This window comes from Musa acuminata, chromosome BXJ1-11, assembly GCF_036884655.1.
Source record: "Musa acuminata AAA Group cultivar baxijiao chromosome BXJ1-11, Cavendish_Baxijiao_AAA, whole genome shotgun sequence".
In the NCBI taxonomy this organism is placed as follows: Eukaryota; Viridiplantae; Streptophyta; class Magnoliopsida; order Zingiberales; family Musaceae; genus Musa; species Musa acuminata.
This window is the reverse complement of record NC_088337.1, coordinates 1,656,144-1,678,324: the sequence shown is the minus strand read 5'-3', so window position 1 is coordinate 1,678,324 and position 22,181 is coordinate 1,656,144. Positions and strand designations below refer to the sequence as shown.

The 22,181-nt window shown below is 48.1% G+C and overlaps 3 protein-coding genes across 3 annotated transcripts; 1 reads left to right on the top strand and 2 right to left on the bottom strand.

Moving 5' to 3' along the window:
• Window positions 1–66: 66 nt before the first annotated feature.
• Window positions 67–3,959, bottom strand: LOC103970203 (protein phosphatase 2C 51). Its single transcript, XM_009383878.3, has 4 exons — window positions 3,271–3,959; window positions 2,551–2,898; window positions 2,201–2,306; window positions 67–563 (listed from the first exon to the last, which is right to left on the bottom strand). Exons 1-4 carry the CDS (start codon window positions 3,721–3,723, stop codon window positions 202–204), a joined length of 1,269 nt encoding a protein of 422 aa, XP_009382153.2. The 5' UTR covers window positions 3,724–3,959; the 3' UTR covers window positions 67–201.
• A 3,066-nt stretch (window positions 3,960–7,025) lies between these two features.
• On the top strand, window positions 7,026–7,619 carry LOC135596372 (transcriptional regulator SUPERMAN-like). The gene has a single exon (XM_065088430.1). The coding sequence runs from the start codon at window positions 7,026–7,028 to the stop codon at window positions 7,617–7,619; it is 594 nt and encodes a 197-aa protein (XP_064944502.1).
• Window positions 7,620–8,998: 1,379 nt separating this feature from the next.
• Window positions 8,999–9,517, bottom strand: LOC103970840 (zinc finger protein 2-like). The gene has a single exon (XM_009384767.2). The coding sequence runs from the start codon at window positions 9,515–9,517 to the stop codon at window positions 8,999–9,001; it is 519 nt and encodes a 172-aa protein (XP_009383042.2).
• Between the last annotated feature and the right edge of the window lie 12,664 nt (window positions 9,518–22,181).

Sequence of the window (22,181 nt, the reverse complement as noted above, 5' to 3'; positions counted from 1 at the left end):
CAAAACGGCAATGAGGCGTTGTTCGACGAAACCTTTTCATTCGCATCCACTTTGTCCGGACAACTCTTCATCAAATTTCTTTCCTTGTTGAGTAAACCCTTCGATCCATCGAACAAACTCATTGTATCAAGCAGACAATAAAGACTTGTATTGTCAGCGACAACTACGCTTATATCAAGCAGACGATACAAACTCATTGTATCAAGCAGACCGTCCTCGAGTTCTTCTCAAGTCAATGACAACTACGCTTATATTGTCAGCGCTTCTCCTCCCCAAAGCAAGCCTGGCCAACAGTGCTGCTGCAAGAGAGCAGCGTGCGTCGGATGCGTGTTCTTTCTCTGGGTCACCTGCCGTATCACCACCGTCTTCGTGGACGAGACGCTCGGATCCCCTTGTTGGGTCTGCTTCTTCCAAGCACCGTCGAGCCACGTCACATGCGAGATCATTCGGCAGGACGTCCCACAGGCCATCGCTTGCGATGATCAGGCACTCATCTGCAGCTGTTATCTCCACCACACGGATCTCCGGTTCAGATATCACAGCGGGTTTCAAGTACTTGTCACCTGTGAAGGTGCAAAGCATGGATTACGTAAGGATACACGCAACAAACAATACAGATCCAGAATCACATTTGGGCAGGCATTGGGGTAGTCTTAACCAGAAATACAAACAGAGAAGCAAATTGAAAACACAATACAACACACTTGAATATAAGTTCGAATGAAGAATCATGATGTATGTTATCTTACCAAAAAAAGATCTAATAAAACTGAAAAAAGAAAATACATCTTTTATAAGCGCAGAAAATATTGTTCTCAGTAATAATAACATGACGATGTGCTTATAAGCAGTTTGTGACGGCAAACAATGAACACAAGAAGAATCCAGGTTGCTTAAAGTAAAAGTAGATTCCACACCGACCAAATTCCACTATCAGAATACAAGAGCTTCTATTGGAATACAGGTGTCACAATGGTCGTTGAGACATTCAGGGGTCCTCCCTTTGCTCATATTCTATATGGCAGACTCATACTTTCAAGGTATTACCATGATCCACCAAAGGCTTCCTCTTCCTCGGGGTTATCTTCAACATAAATATATCAGTCTCCTCATCAAACAAAACCTTCCACCGTATAGCAATTTGTCTAGGTAGTTCTTAGGGTGCAACTTGTATACTCTTCGCAGCCTATTCTCACAATATTAGGCTTAATGGAGGCAAAATTAAATTTCAACTATACAATGGGGTGGATCCAAATGGATGGAGGCACACTACATCTCAATCATGAGAAGTAAATTTTCCACCTCTTTAAGTGTAATTTTAGCCGGGCTCCCACCTCCACTGTACCTTTAAGAGGCGGTGGCTCACCACTAATCATGGCTGGCTGACTCCTTGTAATGATCTAATTGGCAAGGTCTTCCTCATCCTGATTTGTGCTCGAAGCAAAGATATTTAGAATATTAAGATAAGAATAAATGAGTGCAATCAATAGACAACTACTTAGACGAGTACGTGCTTCTAAGATATAGAATCCCAGCGCAAGCCGGATTCCTCAAAAGGGCCACTAAATGAGGCTCAACCTAATAAGGAGATAGCTTAAGAATTCAAAATTGCAACCCTCAGTCTAATTCGGGTGCATCAAGTTTCTCTACAAATCTACTATCTTTTGGTCGACCGAGCAGTTGTAAGTCAATTCTACCCACAACAATAACCACTACAAAAAGGAAAGGCATATTAAATTAGATGATTGGAGGTACTCCACGCACAGAGATTTCCAAATGTCCCTATTATAATTTGAGCAATGTAAGAAACAAATTTCTACCCACATCAATAACCACTACTAGAAAAGGAAAAGCATATTAAATTCAAAGATTGGTGGTATTCCACTCACAAGGATTTCCAAATGTCCTTAATATAATTTGAGCAATGTTAGAGTCAATCACCCCTGTTCTTCAAAGTGTCAAGACCACCAAAGTTGCCCTTGTACTTCTTCTACTCTCAGATTTGTCTAGCAAATGAATCTCGCATTAATTTTTAAATTTTGCTTCATAATTTTATTTGCTCCATTAAAATTTAGTAGGATTCCAAGAAGTTATTCAACAGAGTAGCAGAGTAGATCGATCAACTCAGTGAAACCATCAGACTCGTTCTATACCCAATAGTTAAGGAAAGAGACGGCAGCTCAAAATGTATATCTCGTACCTAACGCCCGTGACATGGCCAGTATGCCGTAGACGCGTGCCCCGTTCAAATAAATCACCCTTCCGCCGGCCGCTTCGATCCTCGCCAGCTCATCCGGTCGGTCCGGCTGCCAAAAATGAAGTATTAACCCCCCCGTAAGACACACGATGTACCACAACTTTCCCGAATCTCGTCACCGAAACATCTTGTCAAACCACGTGTCCACCCGGATGACACCAGTCACATCAGGAAGGAATTAACCGTAATCATCTGCCAACTCGTCGCGCAAACCACGTGGCGGACGTTGATCGCACGGAAGAAAATGCCCCTCAGCAGCCCTTCATAATTGCAAGAAATGCCACCGGACTAACCTTGTGGTCGTCGGAGAGCGGCACCGCGCGGCCGCCTCGGCTAAGCACTGCCCGCGAGTCCCCGCAGTTGGCGACGACGAGTCGGCCGCCCCCGACGAGCGCCACCACCGCCGTGGAGCCCACAATCTCCGACTCGGTTCCCGACCGCTCGCACCCGCACGGCGGCAGCCCGATCGTCCCGCACGCGCAGGCCATCAGCGCCAGCTCATCCATCCGCGCGAAGCTCCGGCCTACCGCCGTCTTTATCCGCGCCTCCTCCGCCTCCGCGTCCCTCTCCGTCTCCGTCTCCGCCCGGCCAAGCTCCTCCGCCAGCAGCACGTGCATCTGCCCTTTGCACAGAGCCGCGACCTGCGTCGCGAGGTTGAGATTTCATCAGACGGCTACGACCATCCAAATCGCCGCTTGCAATAGCTGGAAACATGGCTTCCGACGTCGGTGATCACCGTCGATTGCCGATCACAAGGCCACGAATAGTGTACGAGCGGTTTCTCATAGAGAGGACCAAGAGAAAATTGTTACTGCTAAATTACCAACATTTTGTTACAGAAACAAAATCATAACTCCTACATGTAGTGTATATTCTAGAAAATTCGGAAGGTAACCAGAAACTTGCTGTTGGTGTTTGAATTTTGTTACGACCGGTGTTTTTGTTTGCTTTCAAAGCATCAAACACATATTGTAGTTCTAAACGGCGAGAAGAGGTCGGGCTTAGAAATTTACGTGGGAGCCACCGTGGCCGTCGAAGACGGCGAAGAAATGGATCGAGGGGCCTCCTTCCGCCCGGAAAAAATCCGGCTGGATGGATACAGCGTCCTCCATCTCCCTCGACCGGCCGGCAAGCGATATCGATCCGAATGCCACCGCCGGCACCGACCCGATCGCCAGAGAGACAGGTTCTCCGTCAGAAGCCGAAGACGTGGAAGAGGACGACGACACCGCCAAAGAGGAGCTCTGCGGACGAGGAGACGGAGCGCCGCCATCGGCGAACCGGTTCCGCTTCTCGCTCACGGAGAATCCTGAGGTTTCTGGCTCCTCGTGGGCCTCCCGCAGCTTCCCGGCTCTCTTCCGGCTCGGCGGTCGAGCGCCTTCTCCGGCAGCCCCGAGGATCCGCATCTCGATCCGCTGGCGGCGTGCCTCGCGGCAGTTCTCCCGGGAGTCGCCTTCGCTGGCCATCTTCTTGACGCAGGAAGCCGCCCGCCATTAACGGCAGGGACCGGCGGGAGGGGGCCACAAGAAGCGATTTCCGCCGTCGACCATCTCCTCCATGTGGGTTTCGTGTGGAGAAGTGGTGGGGGTTGGGCTGTTTCTTCAATCGAACAAAGGGAAGGGAAAGGGCGAAGGAGCGTCTCCTGAAACAAGCATGAAGGAAATTGAAGGGACGGGGGAGGGATACAGTGTGCGCTTTTTTTTTCGTTTGTTTTAGATTAGTTATTATTGGAGAGAGGCAGCTGCGCGTTATCTGCCGTCGATGATAGCTCGAGGTGGCCGTGACCGACCGCGACGTGTGGACACGTGTCCCTTGTTAGGACACCGCGTCGCCATCGAGGTGTTGCTCTCGCTTCTCATCTCTGCACTACGTTCCACGACGGAACACTTGATTTCTTTATTAGACCCAAAGTCCTGGTTTCCAAACTAAGTTCTGGCCACGAGCGTTCCACGTGATGAAGAAAATAATAAGTGCCATCTCACTTAGAAAGGCAGCAAGATGGGTCGGATTTTAAGCCCATCACTAAACATTTAAGTTGTTGAATTTGATTGACCACAAATAAATCTTCTCCAACGTAATACATTTGATTGGCCTCAATTTTATATTATTGTCGTTAAGTCATATTTTGACTTATGATCGAACCATGGTTGAACCGTTCAACCGAGATCAGCGACAAGAAGCATATGGTACGCCGCTTCCGGTAGCTCTGCCAAGTGGTGACGTGGCGCACACAAAGCGACCAAGCGTGAGGGTCAAGTCCGTTGTTGTCCGCGGCGTCTTACCGACAAAATTGCTGTTGATTTGATGAAGATCCAACCGTTGGTTCAGTGGATAGAGATCAATGGCGTCCATCCATGAACCGGATTTTCCAAATTAGGAGCACTCGTGGAGAAGATCCGTAGCAGGTCTGACACGGAGGCGGCTTCATTGCGACGACGATACTATGAAGAATAAATAGAAATATGAGCGTCGCGGGTGGCTCGAGGATGGACGCGTGTAAAAGCGACCGGTGTGCTTTGGGTCGCGGCGGAGTTCGATGTACTGTCCAATGGCGAGGATCCACGATAGTGAGAACCGGTGGGTCCCGTCCACCTTCCGCGGTCCCGGACGGCGATGGCTGGTGCCGACGTTGTGGAATGCCCGTGCCGTGGAAAATTTGAATTGGCTTCGGAGGATTCATTCAAATCTGGTGGGGTTGGATTCGTACCGGAATGTACTGATGAGCAAAAGGGTCGGAGATCGGAGACTAGTGACGATTATATTGGAAGGTAAATATGATGAGCTAAAGTTTAATGGCAGATCGCTAATCGTCGTGACGTTTCGATAGATGGATAGAGAGAGACTCATAAGCTCAAGTCTCAAAGCTTTGCATCTGTATCACAAAAATATGTTCTCTGATCTCCACAGGCCACTCACTCATAAGCTCACGGCTGCAGTTGTCTCCGTCGTTATGTATTACTCACAAGAACTTTACATTTGAATGACATGGTCGACCCATCTTTGTAAAAAGATAGCAGTCGGTCTTTCGTAGCAATTTGTCATGCTCAGACTGGCATATATACTGAGTGAGTGGATTCACTAATTTGTAGGTCTTTTCGTGACACAAAGACCACACACACAGCTTCTCTACCACCAACCACAGGCGATGCCGTCAGCTGGAAGAGAAGCATGTGAAATGTGTCTCAGGGGAATGAATCGGAAGATTCATTGATGGCAGTGTGTGTGTGTGCTGAAAAGACTGATAGATTGCCTACGATGTTGAAATGACACCTTAACCAATCGTGTGGGTTGGGGGGGTGGGGGGTGCTCAGCCGAGATCCACACGTTCCATCTAGACCAGATTCCCCACCCCCACTCCATCGACTAAAGAACTCAAAAGAAACATGGTTGTTAGATTTCCCATCACTCTTGTTCCAATCTCATCTCATTCTGGTTTTTGGAGGACTTCGGCCTGAGGGGTACAAAAGATTGCTATGAGATGCAGTACTTTGGGATGGAGTGACCGAGAAGCAAAGCTAATCTTTGCTGGGTAACATCTGCAGTTTCATCCTTCCATCCTAATCGAAACAGACATGGATCTAGCAAACGAAGGGTGCATGTACTTGGGCATCTCTGCCTCCCAAATCTGAAGCTCAGGGTTTCTGCTGAGGGATCCTTTGGTCCTTCCTGGATCAATTCTAGGGATAGGTTGCTGTCGACCTTGCCCTACGAAGTCACAGGTTCTAGTGATGCTGGCAACCTTTGCTGATCTTGACCAATTCGGACCGTAGTGATGTTGATGAGTGAATGACTCGTTTCCTCTCTTCTTCTTCTTTTCCAACCACATATGGGCTTCGCAACCACGTCTGAGACTTCTTAAAGCACACAGCGTTTGTAGTTAATGAGATAGACAAGCAAATGCTTAATAAGAATGGAAATTAGATGGCACGGAGATTCAAACTCAAAACCTTTCGCTCTGATACCCACGCACGCTGCAGTGACACCGACATCCCTGTGCTCGAGCATTGATTGGATTGCGGGTCCCGGTACTATCGACTTCCAATTGATGGCTGCCACGTCAACCCATCATGTAGCATGGCCACGCCCAGAGGGATCACGGACACAGCTCGTCCATCTCGAATTGACACCTGCATGCGAGCTCCGACGAGCCTGTTGGCACACTTGAATACCGATATAATTCGCTTCCGTAGAAGAAGCTCCAAAACTTCATCCCCTCACCCTCTCCCGATGCCCATTCCTCTCACGTGCAGAGGCCAGAGAAGTCATGGAAAGAGTTAGAACATGGCGCTCACAGAAGTAGCAAAGCGTATAAGGTGGCAGATGGAGGGGAGCCGTATCTGCGAAAGGTTGACCATTTACAGTAGCAGACACTTGCAGGTGGTACCGCGAATGGGATTATCAGTTTCGGGGTTAGAATTTGATGGGCACTTCTGCAGCCCCATTACTCTCATGTCAGATGAAATAATAATCGCAACAATTTCAACCAAAAGGTAACACCAATGTCACAGCGGAGGCCGAGGAGAGTGACAGAGACCCGACTCTATATCATGATTACACTGCCCTCAGGTGAGTAAGTACTGTGTACTTGCCTTCTCTTAGCATTTGTGTCCCACTTCGGAAGTCATTAGGAGAGCTGGTTGATGAAGGCCTCTTCTTGTTCTTGCTGTTGTCGTAGTCGCAGTATTAAGAGAGCTGGTTCTGGAAGGCTTGGGGTTTTTGTGGTCTTTGTGTACGAAGAATGGAAAGATATGTTAGAAGCACTAGAGACATGGACAACGGCAACAACCACAACAGCAAGGGGAAGGAGACATGGATGAGCTGCAGCCATTACGGCAGAGGAGGGGCCCCCCTTTCCGGTGGCTCTCTGGGAGGCTTCTCATGGCCCCAAAGGTCATATTCCTGCAGCTTCTGCAGGAGAGAGTTCAGGTCAGCTCAGGCTCTTGGGGGTCATATGAATGTCCACAGAAGGGATAAAGCTAGGCTCAGGGAGTCCCCACCGTCGGGTCCCTCACTTCTCAACACAAACCCTAACCCTAATCTTGGCAGTGCCCCTATCCCCAATCTTAACATGCCTCCACCTTCAAGTGCTACCGGAAATTGTAGGCACACTCCGGTGACCTGCGAGTTTCCCTCCGAGCTTTCTCCTCTGATCCATCTATCTCCCTCATCAGCTTCTACATCAACAGGGGAAGGTTTGAAGATCATGGAAACAGGGAAGGCTTTGTCTGGAATTGAAGAGTTCAAGGATCTCGATGAAGAAGGCAGCAAAGTAGTGAGCCTGGACTTGGAGATAGGAGTATCTGGAGATTATGGCTATGTGGATGATCTTGATCTAGAGCTTCGACTCGGGTATACTTACTAATGCATGTCTAGGTCTTGATCTCAGTTTATCTTATTTACTTTGCTTTGTGTCTACTGTACTTAGAGGAACTGTGTTGACTCAGTATCTACTTGTGGCGTTTCTATTTAAGTGAAGAACCTTTTAGTACATTGGAAGGAAGATAGAACGATCATATACGAGTGGAAGCTAGATTCCAATGATATACTTGCTTTCGTCATACTCATAAAGATGATCGATGATATAAATCGCATGCATTTTCTCCTTATGATTTTGTACCCTTTTCGAGGATAGATTGCCTCGCATGATGACACATTCTTTGGCTTAACCCGAGAAATCACATTGATCATGTTCTTCCTTCCGGAGAAAAGAAAACAAAAGAACCTCAGTTCGGACAATGTGACATTTGGACCAGTCGATGGACAAAAGCTTCTCCAAACAATACCAAGACGTACACAACTATGCGTTCTACAAGAAGACGAAACCATCAAATGGCTTTTCACATACTTAAGATTTCCCACTCGTCGACTCTTGCAAATGTTGTGTCGTTCTCTCGTTGATGTTTCTACATGACGGGGTTGGGTGACGCAGGGACGACATGATGGCCGTTTCCATAACAAGGGAGAGAGGTGTCAATCCGAGGAGAAAGAGAAGACATAAGTTGATTGGGAATCCCCCTCTCCGGACATGACATCGTAATAAAAGCCAGTGGAGATCATTACGTCTCAGTAAAGCAAAGCAAAGAGGCATCTTGAACTAATAATAACCAGCGAATTAGGTCATCATTTCCTTTTCTGTGTAGAAGATTTCATCTCATCACATTGATGCACGTTTTGGCCTTTTAACACATCTTAACACGGCTAGGAAGTCTCTTTAGCTCCCAACATGTCCATGGTGGCCATATCAGTCATTCTTCAGTAGAGGAAGAGAAGAAGAACAATGATTCATTCCCATGCAGAATGCGATCGATGTTGATGATGATGTAGCACATTTCTATCTTCACATGGGGCTTCGGCGTGATACACGGGGAGCTGAGGCGCTCGCACAAGCACCTGTCATGCATGGCAACGAGCAAAAACAAGACCACAGATTGCATTGCGCCTTGTAGTGACATAACAACATGAAGGACAACCAAGAGAAACCCTTGGTTTTGATCAGTTCTTCCAAATCATGACTGCCACCTCAAAACATTTCAGATGATGAACACCAAAGTAGTCGTATCTCATTTCCGCTACTGTGCCCACTTTTATCGGTTCTATTATGCTGCTACAGTGTATGATTTGTTTCATCGTTAAGACCCACAGGCAACTGGTTGTAGCAAATATAATAACGCAAAAGGCACAACAAAAGTATATAAGCAACTGTATATGAGTATACGTCTGTCTATAAGGGACTGACTTCTGCTATGGTTGATGACCGAGCCTCAGCTCCAGGTCCAGTTCAGCGTCTTCCACCTCTTGCCTCCTTCCTTCTCCGGCTACGGCGACGGGGCCATCGACATGCGTGGTCGAGCCCATGCGTAACTCCCCGCCGAAGAGGCTCATCTCGTATGGCGCTTGTAAGCCACTATCCGTGCCCATCCTCACGTCACTGCCATTGTATGACAACGATGATGATGGGAAGTACGTGTAACCCCTGAATGGCTCATAAGGGTGAGGGCAGAAGGCACTATTGTTGCCAGCATAATCGTCCTCGGTCCTCTCCATTACCCAAGGCGTTGCCGGCGACTGCCGTTCCCTGGTTCGGTGTTTGCGGTGGAGGTTCATGTGCCCTCCTAAAGCTTGCGCGTTGGAGAAACCCCGCTTGCAGAAGGTGCACTCGTAGTATGGCCGTCTGGTTCCACCACTGTCGTCCATCCGCGGTTCTGCAGAACCGGTTTCGTCGCTCGAGGGCTTCGAGTCCTTGTTGCGACCATCTGCCATCAGGGATTTCTGTATTGGTTTTGCCGAAGAGTGGTTGGCTGTGGCGAGAGCGAGGGATGGAGGTGAAGGAAGAGGGTGGGCTTTTGTAGAGTGGCCGACCGACAAGGTCAAGGGAAGGGCATCGTAGAACGTCCGGAATGAAGGAAAGCTAGGGGAGGAAGAAACTAACACGGATTCATGTCCACTTTGGGGGAGTATTCTATTCGGCCGGCTGTGATGTAGAGCTGCCCCCACTGCCTCATCTTTCTCGTTCCAGTTGCTGTTCGCTACGGCTTGGGAACGCTCTTGTAGCTCTCTCGCTGGTACCCTTGACGCGGTCAGGATGGAGGCGGAACACCCTCAACTCGTAGTCTGCAGTCCTATGATGTCTTCACCACTGTCCTTGTTATGGAGCATCCGCTATGTTTAGAGGTCACCGTCGACCGCAGCGCGACCCCCTTCACACTAGTTCTGTGAGAGATCCATGATCTGGTATGACCTACTACATGTTCCTCAGTAGACATGACGAGTGGTCTTTACCATTTGATGCTGTGAGAGAACACAGCACCTGCATTCCATGCTTGCCTTTCTAAGTGAAGTCAGATCGTGGTATACTACTTCTGATCGCTGCCAACATCACGGAGTCAAGGGTCAGTGGGCTCAGAGAGTTGTTGCTATGAGCTCTGACGCTGCCGACACTATACAGTAACTTCTCTTTGCCTTCGTAGTCGCTAAACTTCCAAGATTAGGTTGTGCGTTCATAACTTCCTTAGCCTCGAAAGGTTTGTACATTGAACAGAAGCTGATCCTGACGTGAAACTCGATCGTGTTCATACCCATTCGTGAAACCTCTTCGCCTATGATTAGAATCATGATGGTGGAGCCACTTCTATACGCCTATAGGCTCTCTAACTCTAGCAACGTAAGTTGAATGCCTCTGTGAGAATTTGCAGAGAGAGAGAGAGTAACATCCCTCCTTCTTCTGTTGATTTGAAGAGGATTAGGAATGCTTAAACAACAGATTCCTATCAGCTCTTGCACTCCATTGGAATACCACAAGTGCTTGACAGGGAACCGGTGACCGCCGCGGGCCAAAGAGAATGTGACAACGACAAACTACATAATCGAATAGAGGTGAAAATAAATAACACTTTTGGTCCGATGAGGACACTAGCAGATCTGCACCGCGGTTGTCAGCATATGTTGATGTCTCTCGCTTGACTAAGGAGAGGACTCGCTTGTCTAACCTTCATCCAAAGTTCGAGGGAGAACTGTAGACGACATCCATTCCTCCACTTGAGTAGTTTATCTTTGTTGGAGCTGAGAGAGAGAGAGGTCAGAATCGGAGAAAGCAATATATATTACTTAAGTACAAGGGCGGCACTCAGCTATTTGGTCATCTGAATCGGACGCACACCTTTCCAGCTACTGTTATTATCCTTTCTTCTGGACATGCTATCAGTGTCTTCCTCTCCCATCGTGCCATCTGCAAAGCAGCATCTCATTCTCCAAGAAATGGTCAGTTGCGGTATTATTATTTTGGCCGATTGACGGAGCAGATGACCACTTTTGAGAACGAAGCTTATTGTTTATTACAAGCGGCTTTGAGATCTATCTGATGGCGGCTAGAGAAGAACAAGTCCTCCACTTGGGGGGATCAAAAGAAACTCTAAGAATCCAACACACGGCCCTAATCTTCTGATCAATCCCACCTTCATCCGTAAAAGTGTACTGTGAACGTACCAACTGATAAAAACCTTTCACGTCAGTGCTACTTATCAAAACACTTCATACTTTGAAATTGATGATAATGATAAGACAAAATATTTGCAGTTAATAACTAATTAAAACGAGATATAAAAACATTCTTTTTGACTTTGAGGTAAATGATAATACTCGAAAAGTGAATCAAATCAATTTCGTCGCTCCAAATTGAGGATGAAAATTGATGGCACCATTCGATGGAGTTGGATGGCTTGAGATGTTGCTGCTTAGTGTGGAAGGAACGAAGGAAGGCTAAACAGGACACAAAGAACAGAGCTCCAATCCATATGTTATCTTAGATTAAGCGGGACGTGGATATGGATTTGGACGTCACACAATCCAACCTGTGATGTGGTCTTATGATCCAATTGATCGCTGCATCAAATATACTTAGCATTACCATTAGAACAATAATATATCTATCTAATTCACCTAATTACTACGATTAATTGCAGCCCATAATTCCCGGCCCAATTGAAGAGCCCACGGTTCACAATTTCTGATCTATTATTATGATATTTTGCATTATTCTCCACTTCAAATAATTTATATCTTATATGTATTTTTTTAATTATAAAATCATAATAGATCAAAAGAGTTCATGTTGATAACATTGGAAGTGATACCAAAAATCAATAATTTCACTAGTATAATTTGTTAGGAAAATAGTGATATGGTTAATATTTAAGTATTACATGATCGACACCTTGATGTCACAACCATAGCACCCTCGTCGAATATGGTAGATGTGATCATAATTCGAAATACATCATGCCTCTCGTATGTCCCCTGGACTTTACATAACACAACTCTACTTGGATAAAGGAATACGTAAGACTGTTTTCGATATTAATACACATTGTAATATTCGAAAAATCACCCTATAAAAATCCTTTTGATGTGCATTTCCAAAAAGAGTTCTTATTCTATTAATATTTGTAGCTCATTATTCTCGATGCTTTACCAACATCTCAATCTCTAAGTTAGCTTAAGTATCGAAGAGGTCTTGTCGGATTTACCCCAATGCAGCTTATAAGATAAGACGTCTTTCGAATCCCTAATATGATACTCTCGTGAGCAAGATATTGATCGACTCCGATTTTAGATCCAATTTGAATAATCATATTTCCACCTAACATAAGCTAAGTTCAAATTACATTTCTACATCATAGATTGACTATATTTTTACTTTCTTCGCTCATATTAATTAAATGCATCAATATTTTTTTCTTTATTTCCTCCCTCAATGTAGACAGCACATCAATCCGTGCATTCAACCAAATTGGATTATTAAAAGGAAGAATATATATATATATATATATATATATATATATATATATATATATATATATATATATATATATATATATATATATATAAAGTATATCTTATCAATTGTTGAATAGTGTATGATATCTTATTCGAGTATAACCTCGTGCTGTCGTTTGCTATTATATTCATGTCCTCTTCGCTTGTTTGGTATGGTTAATGATTGCAATGCCCAAATTTGAACCGAGACGACATTTCTTATACGTACATAACACATGAAAGGACAGTCGGTGACGATGATGGCTGTCATCTGCTTAGAATAAATAAATTGGGAAAATATTATGTAAAGAAAACCATGAATGATTCAGATGGAAGAGAAAGAACACAAGAAGAGTCTTTCATGTTTTTTCTATTCTTACGATCGGTTGAAGTTCTTTAATTTAATTTTATATTTATCTTTAAGAGACAAATATCAGTCTCAATTCTTGTCTCATTGTTGCAAGCTCTTATTCTTTAGTTTTTTATCGTTTATTGGTCTCTTATTCTCTAGAGGGTAGAAGATATTTATGTCTCATATCGTACCTCTTGTAAGAGACAATGTCAAAGATTTGTCCGACATGTATAAGCATGAATAATAATTTAAGTATTTTTTTGAAATAAAATTAGATCCGAATATAGCTGATAAGATTGCTATTAATGAGAGAATATATTTTTTGGATGTTATATTATGTTCGAATCCAAAAGACACTGATTAGATTCTGATATTGGTAATTCGCGACCAGATAGATTTGATTAATGGACTCGTTTCCGGCGACGCCGATGCGGCGGCAGACCAAAGCACCGCCGTGAAAAGAGGCTCTGAGGTGAGAATTCAATCACGTGCATCGAGAGAGATGGAGACAGTGATCCAACGCAAAGACAACTCATGAGGGGAGGCGAAGTGGGGGCTGCGCTTCTGTGGCGGCAGTGTGACCATGGGACGCTACTGTCGCTCATGCATGCCTCCTCCAAGTTCATGCATCCCACCCGTTTCTCCGCCCCTCCCCCACCGCTGCGACTGCGACAAATTAAGTGCCCAGCCGGGAGGAGACGCGTACATGTCTCCTCTCCAATGATTCCAACCAAACCCGGGTGTGCAAGGCAGCGGCTTCCTCCTCCTGCTCCATGTGGATGGATGGACGGGACACCGCAAAGGACGTGGTGACGCACATCTCAAATTAGTGTGTTTTTGCCAAGGGGGACGCATCCTCTGCCAGAAGGAACGGTGTTACCAGAGAGAGAGAGAGAGAGAGAGAGGGTGGCATGCATGCATCAACTCGCTGTAATTAGATTCCATGGGTGAGTTTGGAGCTTTTGACTACGCTACTTGATGCCACCTTCCCTCGAGTTTTCTTTCAATGGAAAGCTTCGTCTTTCCATTCACTGCCTCATAAAATGTGGCATCTCAAACTTTCTCCTGAGGAAATCTTAAGACATCCATCCACATGGTGATAATTTTCATGATGAAAGTTCTCGAATGGAACTTTGTGATGTTTGCCTAAAATATCACTTAGATGACACGATAAGCTACTCTTTTACCCAAGTAAAGTTTGAGTTAAGAAATGTTTTCTCTACACTAAATCGTCCCTTCTCAGTGATGTATATTTGTCTCGTTTATGGGAAAAGATTCAAATTTCGATTGATCATGGAGAGCTTCTCCAAATCAATTCTTTATAGTGTCGAGTTGCAAATTCTTAGAACTTTCTTCTTTAGTTCGGCCAATCCATTAGATAATCATTGCAACCTTCTACAAATAGAAGATATTTTATATTACAAATATATATTAAAAAATGAGTTACATATGATAGAAGATAAAATTTTCTCAATTATACGAGGAAATCTTTCTATTTTGTTGAGAGAAATCATTCCTCATAATCTGTATAAATAGGAGTGCTTTTCTTCATTATCTCAATTCTTCATGGTATGAGAGTAGTGAGAAGCTTCGCTCTTGCCTTTGGCCAGCGACCAACGCCGTTGAGAAAAGTAAAGCTTCGCCTTTGCCTTCGGCCAGCGACCATCACGACTCTCGCTCATAAACTATTTTTTACATCGATCCAAGATTGATATCATTGACAGGAGCACCATCGGGGCATGATAAAAGATAATATTTCCCCAACTATATGAGGAAATCTCTCTATTCTGTTAAAAAATATCTAGAGAAATTCTTCCTTCTGATATGTATAAATAGGAGAGTGATATGTTAATATATTTAAGCTTTTTCACTTCTTCAATAAAGCTTCTTCTTATCTTCTATTATTTTCATCGACATAGGTAAAAAATTTATAGTAAAAGACTGTTACTGCACTTCATTTTCTTTTTCCAACAAATAATACGTCCCCACAAAGATACGATTATTAATATTCTAATACAGATTGGGCTTATGGTGTGTGTTCAATCATGGCAGTAATCATATTAAAAGATCCCCAGTACTGCATCTGCATGACCAAGGGGAATGCATCCAACCTCGAGAGAGGAGGTAGAATAATACCAACTTGGCTTGGGCCTGATTGATCCGGTGAGACAAGAAACACTTCCAGCCGCAGCTTTCATGCATCGACTTGCAGTTTGATTCCGGATCGTATGTCCTTTCTGTATACGTGTACTCACATGGGATGTACAGTAGAGAGAGAGAGAGGTTGCATGATTCCTCGTCCTTGCGTTGCACCACCTGCACCGCAGTGACTTTTCAGAGAACACGTCATTAAATATCATCGACGACTGATGAGGCCCACTGAATCAGCCTGAGAAAGTATTCGAGGGTGATTAGGTCTGTGAGTCAACCCCCTATTTAAATACTTTGACACCTACGATGGGACATATTTTGAAGAAACATTGGGTAATTTTTGCTTATTCGGCTTAGTTTTATATTCAGGTCTGAATTCTCAAAACATGGTAAATTTGAATAATATAGTTTAGCCTATAACTTTCATATTCAAAATCCTCGATGAATTATTCTCTAGTTATAAAATCAATATTCGTCATCGTCAAGTGTTGATGGTGTCTAAATTTGATCGTTCATTCAAAGATTTGACTCTGATTCGATCTAACTTATTTTTTTTAAATAAGATGAGCATAGATATTGTTTGAAATAATATTCAAGAATATTTAGAATTAATTATATATTATCTATGTAGTTAAATGTCATTAGTATTTTGATTCTATATTTAAAAATTTTATATTTAAATTTTATTTATTATAATATTATTGATTTTATCGACGGAAGATAACATATGACGGTACATATATGAATTACAAGAAAACGATAGGTAAAAATATAATTTCAATGATGATAACAAACAATAATACTACGAGTGATTGTTATGATGATAGTCTACGAGTGATTGACTTTGCCGATATCGATTTGAACAAATCATTGAGGGTAGAAAGAGAAGGGAAAGAAAGAAAAGAAAAGATGATCTATAATTTTTTAAATCTAAAGATTGGGATGTTAAAACAAATCTAATTATATAAGTTAATAATATGTAATCGTTTGCATTTACGGAAGATTTTACATGTCAGATTTGTAGAAAGTAATATTCTAAAGTGGGATCGAGGATGATGTGGCACGTGACCAGGCTGACAAAATTCAATTGAGATGATATCCTCGTGTCATACGTCGTTGGTTGACAATGGATCCCTGATTAATCTGCCACGTGCCCCCATCACGTCAAACGTGGATTCGGTTACTTGGCATGATCACTGATAGGGAAATCACCCTGAAAGTCAATGATGACACGGACCATGACCCCAACCATCCCAGGCGGAACAGTAGAAAAGACTCCCCTCAGGAAGTGATGACGACACAGCATGTCACGCCACCCTCCGCGCGCAGGTCGCACCCTGTCCGAGTATACGGGCATTAATGTCGACCCGACGTTTCCAACGTCACCCCCTCAGCCAGCGACTCCCTCACCCATACCCTGCGATCGGATGATCCGACACGCCATGGCAGCGACCCCTGAGCGACACACTGCCCGAGGCTCTCCATACCCTGCAGTAGCTCGGCCTCCCACGCAACCCCAGTGGTAACATCAAACCTCCTCCATAAATACCCCTAAGTCCTAAGCAAAAGGGGAGGACAGAAAAAGGCTCTTCTTCGGCCTCATCCGGAACCCCTTCCACATCCTTCACTAACAAGACCGTCGGAGGGGTCGGACCCAGAAGACGGTCCGACCTTTGTGCAGGTACTCGGCGACCACGTTGCCAGGGGATCGCAGCTGACCACCTCGGGAAATCACCCGCGGATCGACCGGCCGTGATCGCCCACCCCGAAGACGCGAGGAGGCTCTACGCGCGATCTTCGGCATCCGGACCCCTGAACCAAGCCGTAACGTCCCGAGGTCACGGCTCAAACAGGTGCAGACCGCATTAGAATGGCGCTAGAAGGAGGGCCCCGAATGCCGAACGATCCTCACGCCAACCCTCCCGGGCCCGTCACCCACGGAGAAGGAGAAATGCTGACGTCGACGCCAGATCGTTATTGGCGCCTGTTCAACGACTTAGGGATGCCACCCCCGTTGACCACGGTCGACCCTCCGGCCACACTGCCCGAGGCGTTCCTAGCTCTCGCTAAGCAAGTGCAGGGAATGATGGAGATAATGCAGACCGTTGTCCCACTTATTCCCGAAATCAGGCGACTGACGGACGCCTCCACCGACCCGGCCCATCGAAGGCCGAGCGCGGGACAGGATGCAACCGGTGAAACCCGAGACGGAGCCATCCACCACGAGGGTTCGCCCGTGCGCGTCTCTCCCGCCCCCTCTCGAGCCGCACGGCGTCGCCCCGAGCCTGACACCGTATCGTCCGACTCGGCGGACAGCTTCCTTAAGGTACAATTCTCCCAGGTCAATCGTCGCCTGGATGAGTTCCGACGCGAGCTCCAGAAATCGCGGGACGACTCAAGCGAGGGCACCTCGGGGGGGTCCCCTTTCGCTCAGGAAATACAAGAAAAACCCATCCCCCTCAACTTTAGGGTGCCGGCCCTCGAGACGTACGACGGCGGCTCCGACCCAGCAGAGCATGTCGCCGCGTTCAGAACTCAAATGGCCCTTTACGGCACGTCCGACGCGCTGATGTGCCGTGCGTTTCCAACCACCTTCAGAGGACCAGCACGCGCGTGGTTCAGCCGGCTGCGACAATCCTCGATCTCGTCTTTTGACCAGTTCGCCAAAGAGTTCGAACAAAACTTCCTTACCAGCACGCGACCTCGGCCTTCCATAGCCGCCCTGCTGGCACTATCGCAGCACGAAGAAGAAACGCTCGCACAGTTCGTGACACGCTTCGCCGCAGAGGTCCGCGGCTATTCGGACACTCACCCCTCTTTGATCATGCAGGCGTTCCTGACGGGGCTGAAACCATCGAGATTCTTCTGGTCATTAATCGAGAAGCCGCCCGCCACTGTCCCCGAGATGCTCTACCGGGCAAACCAATACGTCGCCGGCGAAGCATTAGCAGCAGGAAGACGTCCGGTCGGGAAGAAATCGCGAACCGAGCAACCCCGAGCCGCCACCTCGGCGGCCGACTCGGGAACCCTTCGGAGGCCCGACCACCACGAGCAGCGGCTCCCGAGGCCTCCGCCCCTTCCGCTCAACGCACCTCGCACCGAGATCTTCCTCCAGATCAGGGAGAAGGGTCTTTTGCGGCCCCCTAATCCCATGAGAGCTACTTACAAAAATCGGTCGAAATACTGCAGGTTCCACCGAGACCACGGCCATGACACGGAAGACTGTCACGACCTCCAGAACCAGATCGAGGAGCTGATCAGAAGAGGGTACCTCGGCCGCTATCTCAAGGAACCCCGCGAAGCAACCCCGCGTCCCCGAATGCCCGTGGAAAGGCAGGTTGACGTCATCATCGGTGGACCGGCGGCAGGCGGCAACAGCTCGAGCGCGAGGAAATCCTATGCCCGAAGCTCGGTCGAGAAGCGCCCCCGACCCGAACTAGAACCCGAAATCTCCTTCGGGGCTGAGGAGGGGGAAAGATCCCACCATGACGACGCTCTGGTAATTTCTATCCAGATCGCCAACGCCCGGGTGAAGCGGGTGATGGTCGACACTGGGAGCTCCGCCGACATCCTGTACCTCGACGCCTTCAAAAGGCTCGGCCTGCCCACTGAAGACCTCATCCCCATGAGCTCGGCACTCACGGGGTTCACCGGAGACTCAATCTCCCCGCTCGGCACCACCACACTCCCTGTCTCCATCGGGGAGGAGCCAAGGACCAAGACAATAATGACTACGTTCATGGTGGTCGACCTGCCCTCGGCTTACAACGTCATCCTCGGGCGGCCGACGCTCAACAAGCTAAAAGCAGTAGTCTCAACCTATCACCGAACCATCAAATTTCCCACCTCGGCAGGGGTCGGGGAATCGCGAAGCGACCCCGGCGAGTCAAGAAGGTGCTACCTTACCGCGGTCTCACTCCCGAAGAAGGCGTGCCCTCACATCCCAGACCCCCGAGAAGAGGCCCCCATGCCAACACGCTTTGAACCGCCCGAGCGACTTACCGAGGTGCCGATCAAGGAAGACCGACCCGGTCAGACCGTAAAAATCGGCACAGCTCAACCCGAAGGAGACCAGCTCCAGCTCGTCGAGTTCCTAAAAGCGAACGCCGATGTATTCGCATGGTCGCCCAAGGAAATGCCGGGGATCGATCGGACGATAGCCGAACACCAACTTAATATCAATCCCGATGCCAGGCCAGTAAAGCAAAGACCACGCAGGTTCGCCCCCGACCGGCAGAAGGCGATCAGTGAAGAGGTCGACCGGTTAACAGAGGCCGGATTCATTTCCGAACTAAAATACCCCCAGTGGCTGTCAAATGTAGTCCTCGTTAAAAAACATAATGGAAGCTGGCGGATGTGCGTCGACTACACCAATCTCAACCAGGCATGCCCCAAAGACTACTACCCGCTCCCCAGGGTGGATCAGCTAGTCGACTCCACCTCCGGCTACGAGCTCCTTACCTTCTTGGATGCATACTCGGGTTATAACCAAATCCGCATGGCACCAGCGGACCAGGAGAATACAGCTTTCATCACCGACAGAGGAATATACTGCTACAAGGTGATGCCGTTCGGCTTAAAAAACGCTGGGGCAACCTACCAGAGGATGGTCGACAAGCTGTTCAGACGCCAGATCGGCAGGAACATGGAAATATATGTGGACGACATGATCGTGAAAAGCAAAACCGCGGAGGCGCACCTGACCGACTTGGCAGAAACTTTTCAGACCCTCAAACGATTCAATATGCGTTTGAACCCCGCGAAATGCGTCTTCGGGGTTAGCTCGGGAAGATTCCTTGGCTTCATCATACACCAGAGGGGAATAGACGCCAACCCAGAAAAAGTACGGGCCATAACCCAGATGCGCTCACCCCGATCCGTCAAAGAGGTACAACGTCTCACAGGGAAACTGGCGGCACTCAGTAGGTTCATATCCAGGTCGGGCGACAGGTGCTTGCCCTTCTTCCAGGCCCTACAACAAGTCAATAACTTCGCCTGGACACCCGAGTGCGAGGTAGCCTTTGAAAGCCTGAAGGTATACCTTGCTCGCTTGCCCCGACTCGCTTCCCCAGAGCCAGGAGAAACCTTGAGCCTTTACTTGGCGGCATCAGCACGAGTAGTTAGCTCGGTGCTGGTCCGAGAAACACCATCGCAGCAGCAGCCCGTATATTACGTCAGCCACATCCTCGCCGGCACCGAGGCGCGGTACCCCCCCATCGAAAGGCTAGCCCTGGCGTTGGTGAGGACAGCGCGAAAGCTACGCCCCTATTTCCAGTCCCACACAATCAAAGTCGTCACCGACCAGCCGCTGCAGAAAATCCTGTCCAAGTTCGACGTGTCGGGTCGAATGTTACGATGGTCGGTCGAGCTCAGCGAGTTCGACATTCGATACTCCCCGCGGAGCGCCATAAAAGCCCAGGTACTGGCCGATTTCATCTCTGAACTAACGCCTGAGGATTGTGCAGAGGGACGGAAGGATACCGACCGTGCTTGGACCCTGCATGTCGACGGCTCCGCCATCACCGGCGCGGCCGGAGTCGGCCTCGTCCTTAAAAGCCCTACTGGGGAAACCTACGAAAGGTCCATCCAGCTGCAATTCCAAGCCACCAACAACGAAGCCGAATACGAGGCGCTACTACATGGCCTACGCCTCGCCCTGGAAATGCAGGTAGACAACCTCGAGGTATTCAACGACTCTCAGCTGGTGACAGGACACGTAAACGGGAACTACGAGGCCCGGGACCCCACGATGGCATCATACCTGGCGGAAACACAGCGGCTCGCCCGCCTCTTCGGCCGATTCTCAATCACACAAGTGCCCCGAGTCCGAAACGCGTCCGCCGACGCTTTGGCAAAAGCAGCCTCCGCACGGGGTTTGGAAAAGGCCCCCGCGACCGAGTCCATAACAGCGCCAACCATACCGTCCTACGGCATCGTCGAGACCCGAACCCCGCCGAGCTGGATGGAGGAGATACTCCGCTTCAAGATAAATGGGGCGGAGCCCGACGACCCGGCAGCGGCAAGTCGACTGAGACGAATGGGCGCCTGGTATAGCTTGATCGGCGGGAAGCTGTACCGCAGAGGGTTCTCACAACCACTCTTGCTCTGCCTCGCGCCCCCCGAGGCCCACACCGTCCTCGCCGAGCTCCACGAGGGAATTTGTGGGGACCATATAGGGGGTCGGACCCTGGCCTTTAAGGCCCTCCGGCAGGGATACTACTGGCCAACAATGCGCCGAGACGCTGCGACATACGTACGGCAATGCCAACCGTGCCAACGGCACGCCCGACTGCAGCATCAACCGGCGGTCCCTCTCAACTCGATGGAAGTCGCTTGGCCATTCGCCCAGTGGGGGCTAGACCTCCTCGGTCCTTTCCCTCCGGCCTCGGGGCAACGCCGTTTCCTCATTGTCGGGGTAGATTATTTCACAAAATGGGTTGAGGCCGAACCACTGGCCTCCATCACCGAGAAGCAAGTCGAAGGCTTTATGTGGAAGAACATCATCACTCGGTTCGGGATCCCGAGGGCCATTATCACCGACAATGGGGCCCAGTTCAACAACGCGAAATTCAGGGCTTACTGCTCGTCGTACGGAATACGACTAAAGTTTAGCTCGGTGGCACACCCTCAGACCAACGGGCAGGCCGAGGTGATGAATCGGGCGGTTCTAGAAGGCCTCAGGAGACGAGTCACAGGCGCGCTCGGAGCATGGGTAGACCAACTACCAAGCGTTCTATGGGCAATGCGGACTACCCCGAAAACGGCTTCAGGCGAATCCCCGTTCAGCCTTGCGTTCGGGACCGAAGCAGTCCTACCGCCCGAGGTGGTATTCCCAACCTTTCGCACCACGGATTACAAACAAGAGGATTCCGAGGAAGGCCTAAGGGCGCGCCTGGACCTCCTCGAGGAAGGAAGGACCGAGGCCCACCTACGCGCCCTGGCCTACAAAAAGGCCGTGGCGCGAATGTACAACCGAAGAGTCCGTCCTCGCCCGATCGAGATTAGAGATCTCGTTCTCCGTAAGGCGGAAGTAACCAACCCGACCCGGGCGGGAGGCAAGCTAGCACCCAACTGGGAGGGCCCGTACAGAGTCTACGATATGGTCCGAGA

Excerpts from the sequence above, each read along its gene's own strand:
- LOC103970203 (XM_009383878.3), bottom strand. The coding sequence starts at position 3,723 with ATGGCCAGCGAAGGCGACTCCCGGGAGAACTGCCGCGAGGCACGCCGC. Across the intron at positions 2,307-2,550 it reads CGCTCTCCGACGACCACAAG|CCGGACCGACCGGATGAGCT; the intron begins GTTAGTCCGGTG and ends CATTTTTGGCAG. Across the intron at positions 564-2,200 it reads GGCCATGTCACGGGCGTTAG|GTGACAAGTACTTGAAACCC; the intron begins GTACGAGATATA and ends GCACCTTCACAG.
- LOC135596372 (XM_065088430.1), top strand. The coding sequence starts at position 7,026 with ATGGACAACGGCAACAACCACAACAGCAAGGGGAAGGAGACATGGATG.
- LOC103970840 (XM_009384767.2), bottom strand. The coding sequence starts at position 9,517 with ATGGCAGATGGTCGCAACAAGGACTCGAAGCCCTCGAGCGACGAAACC.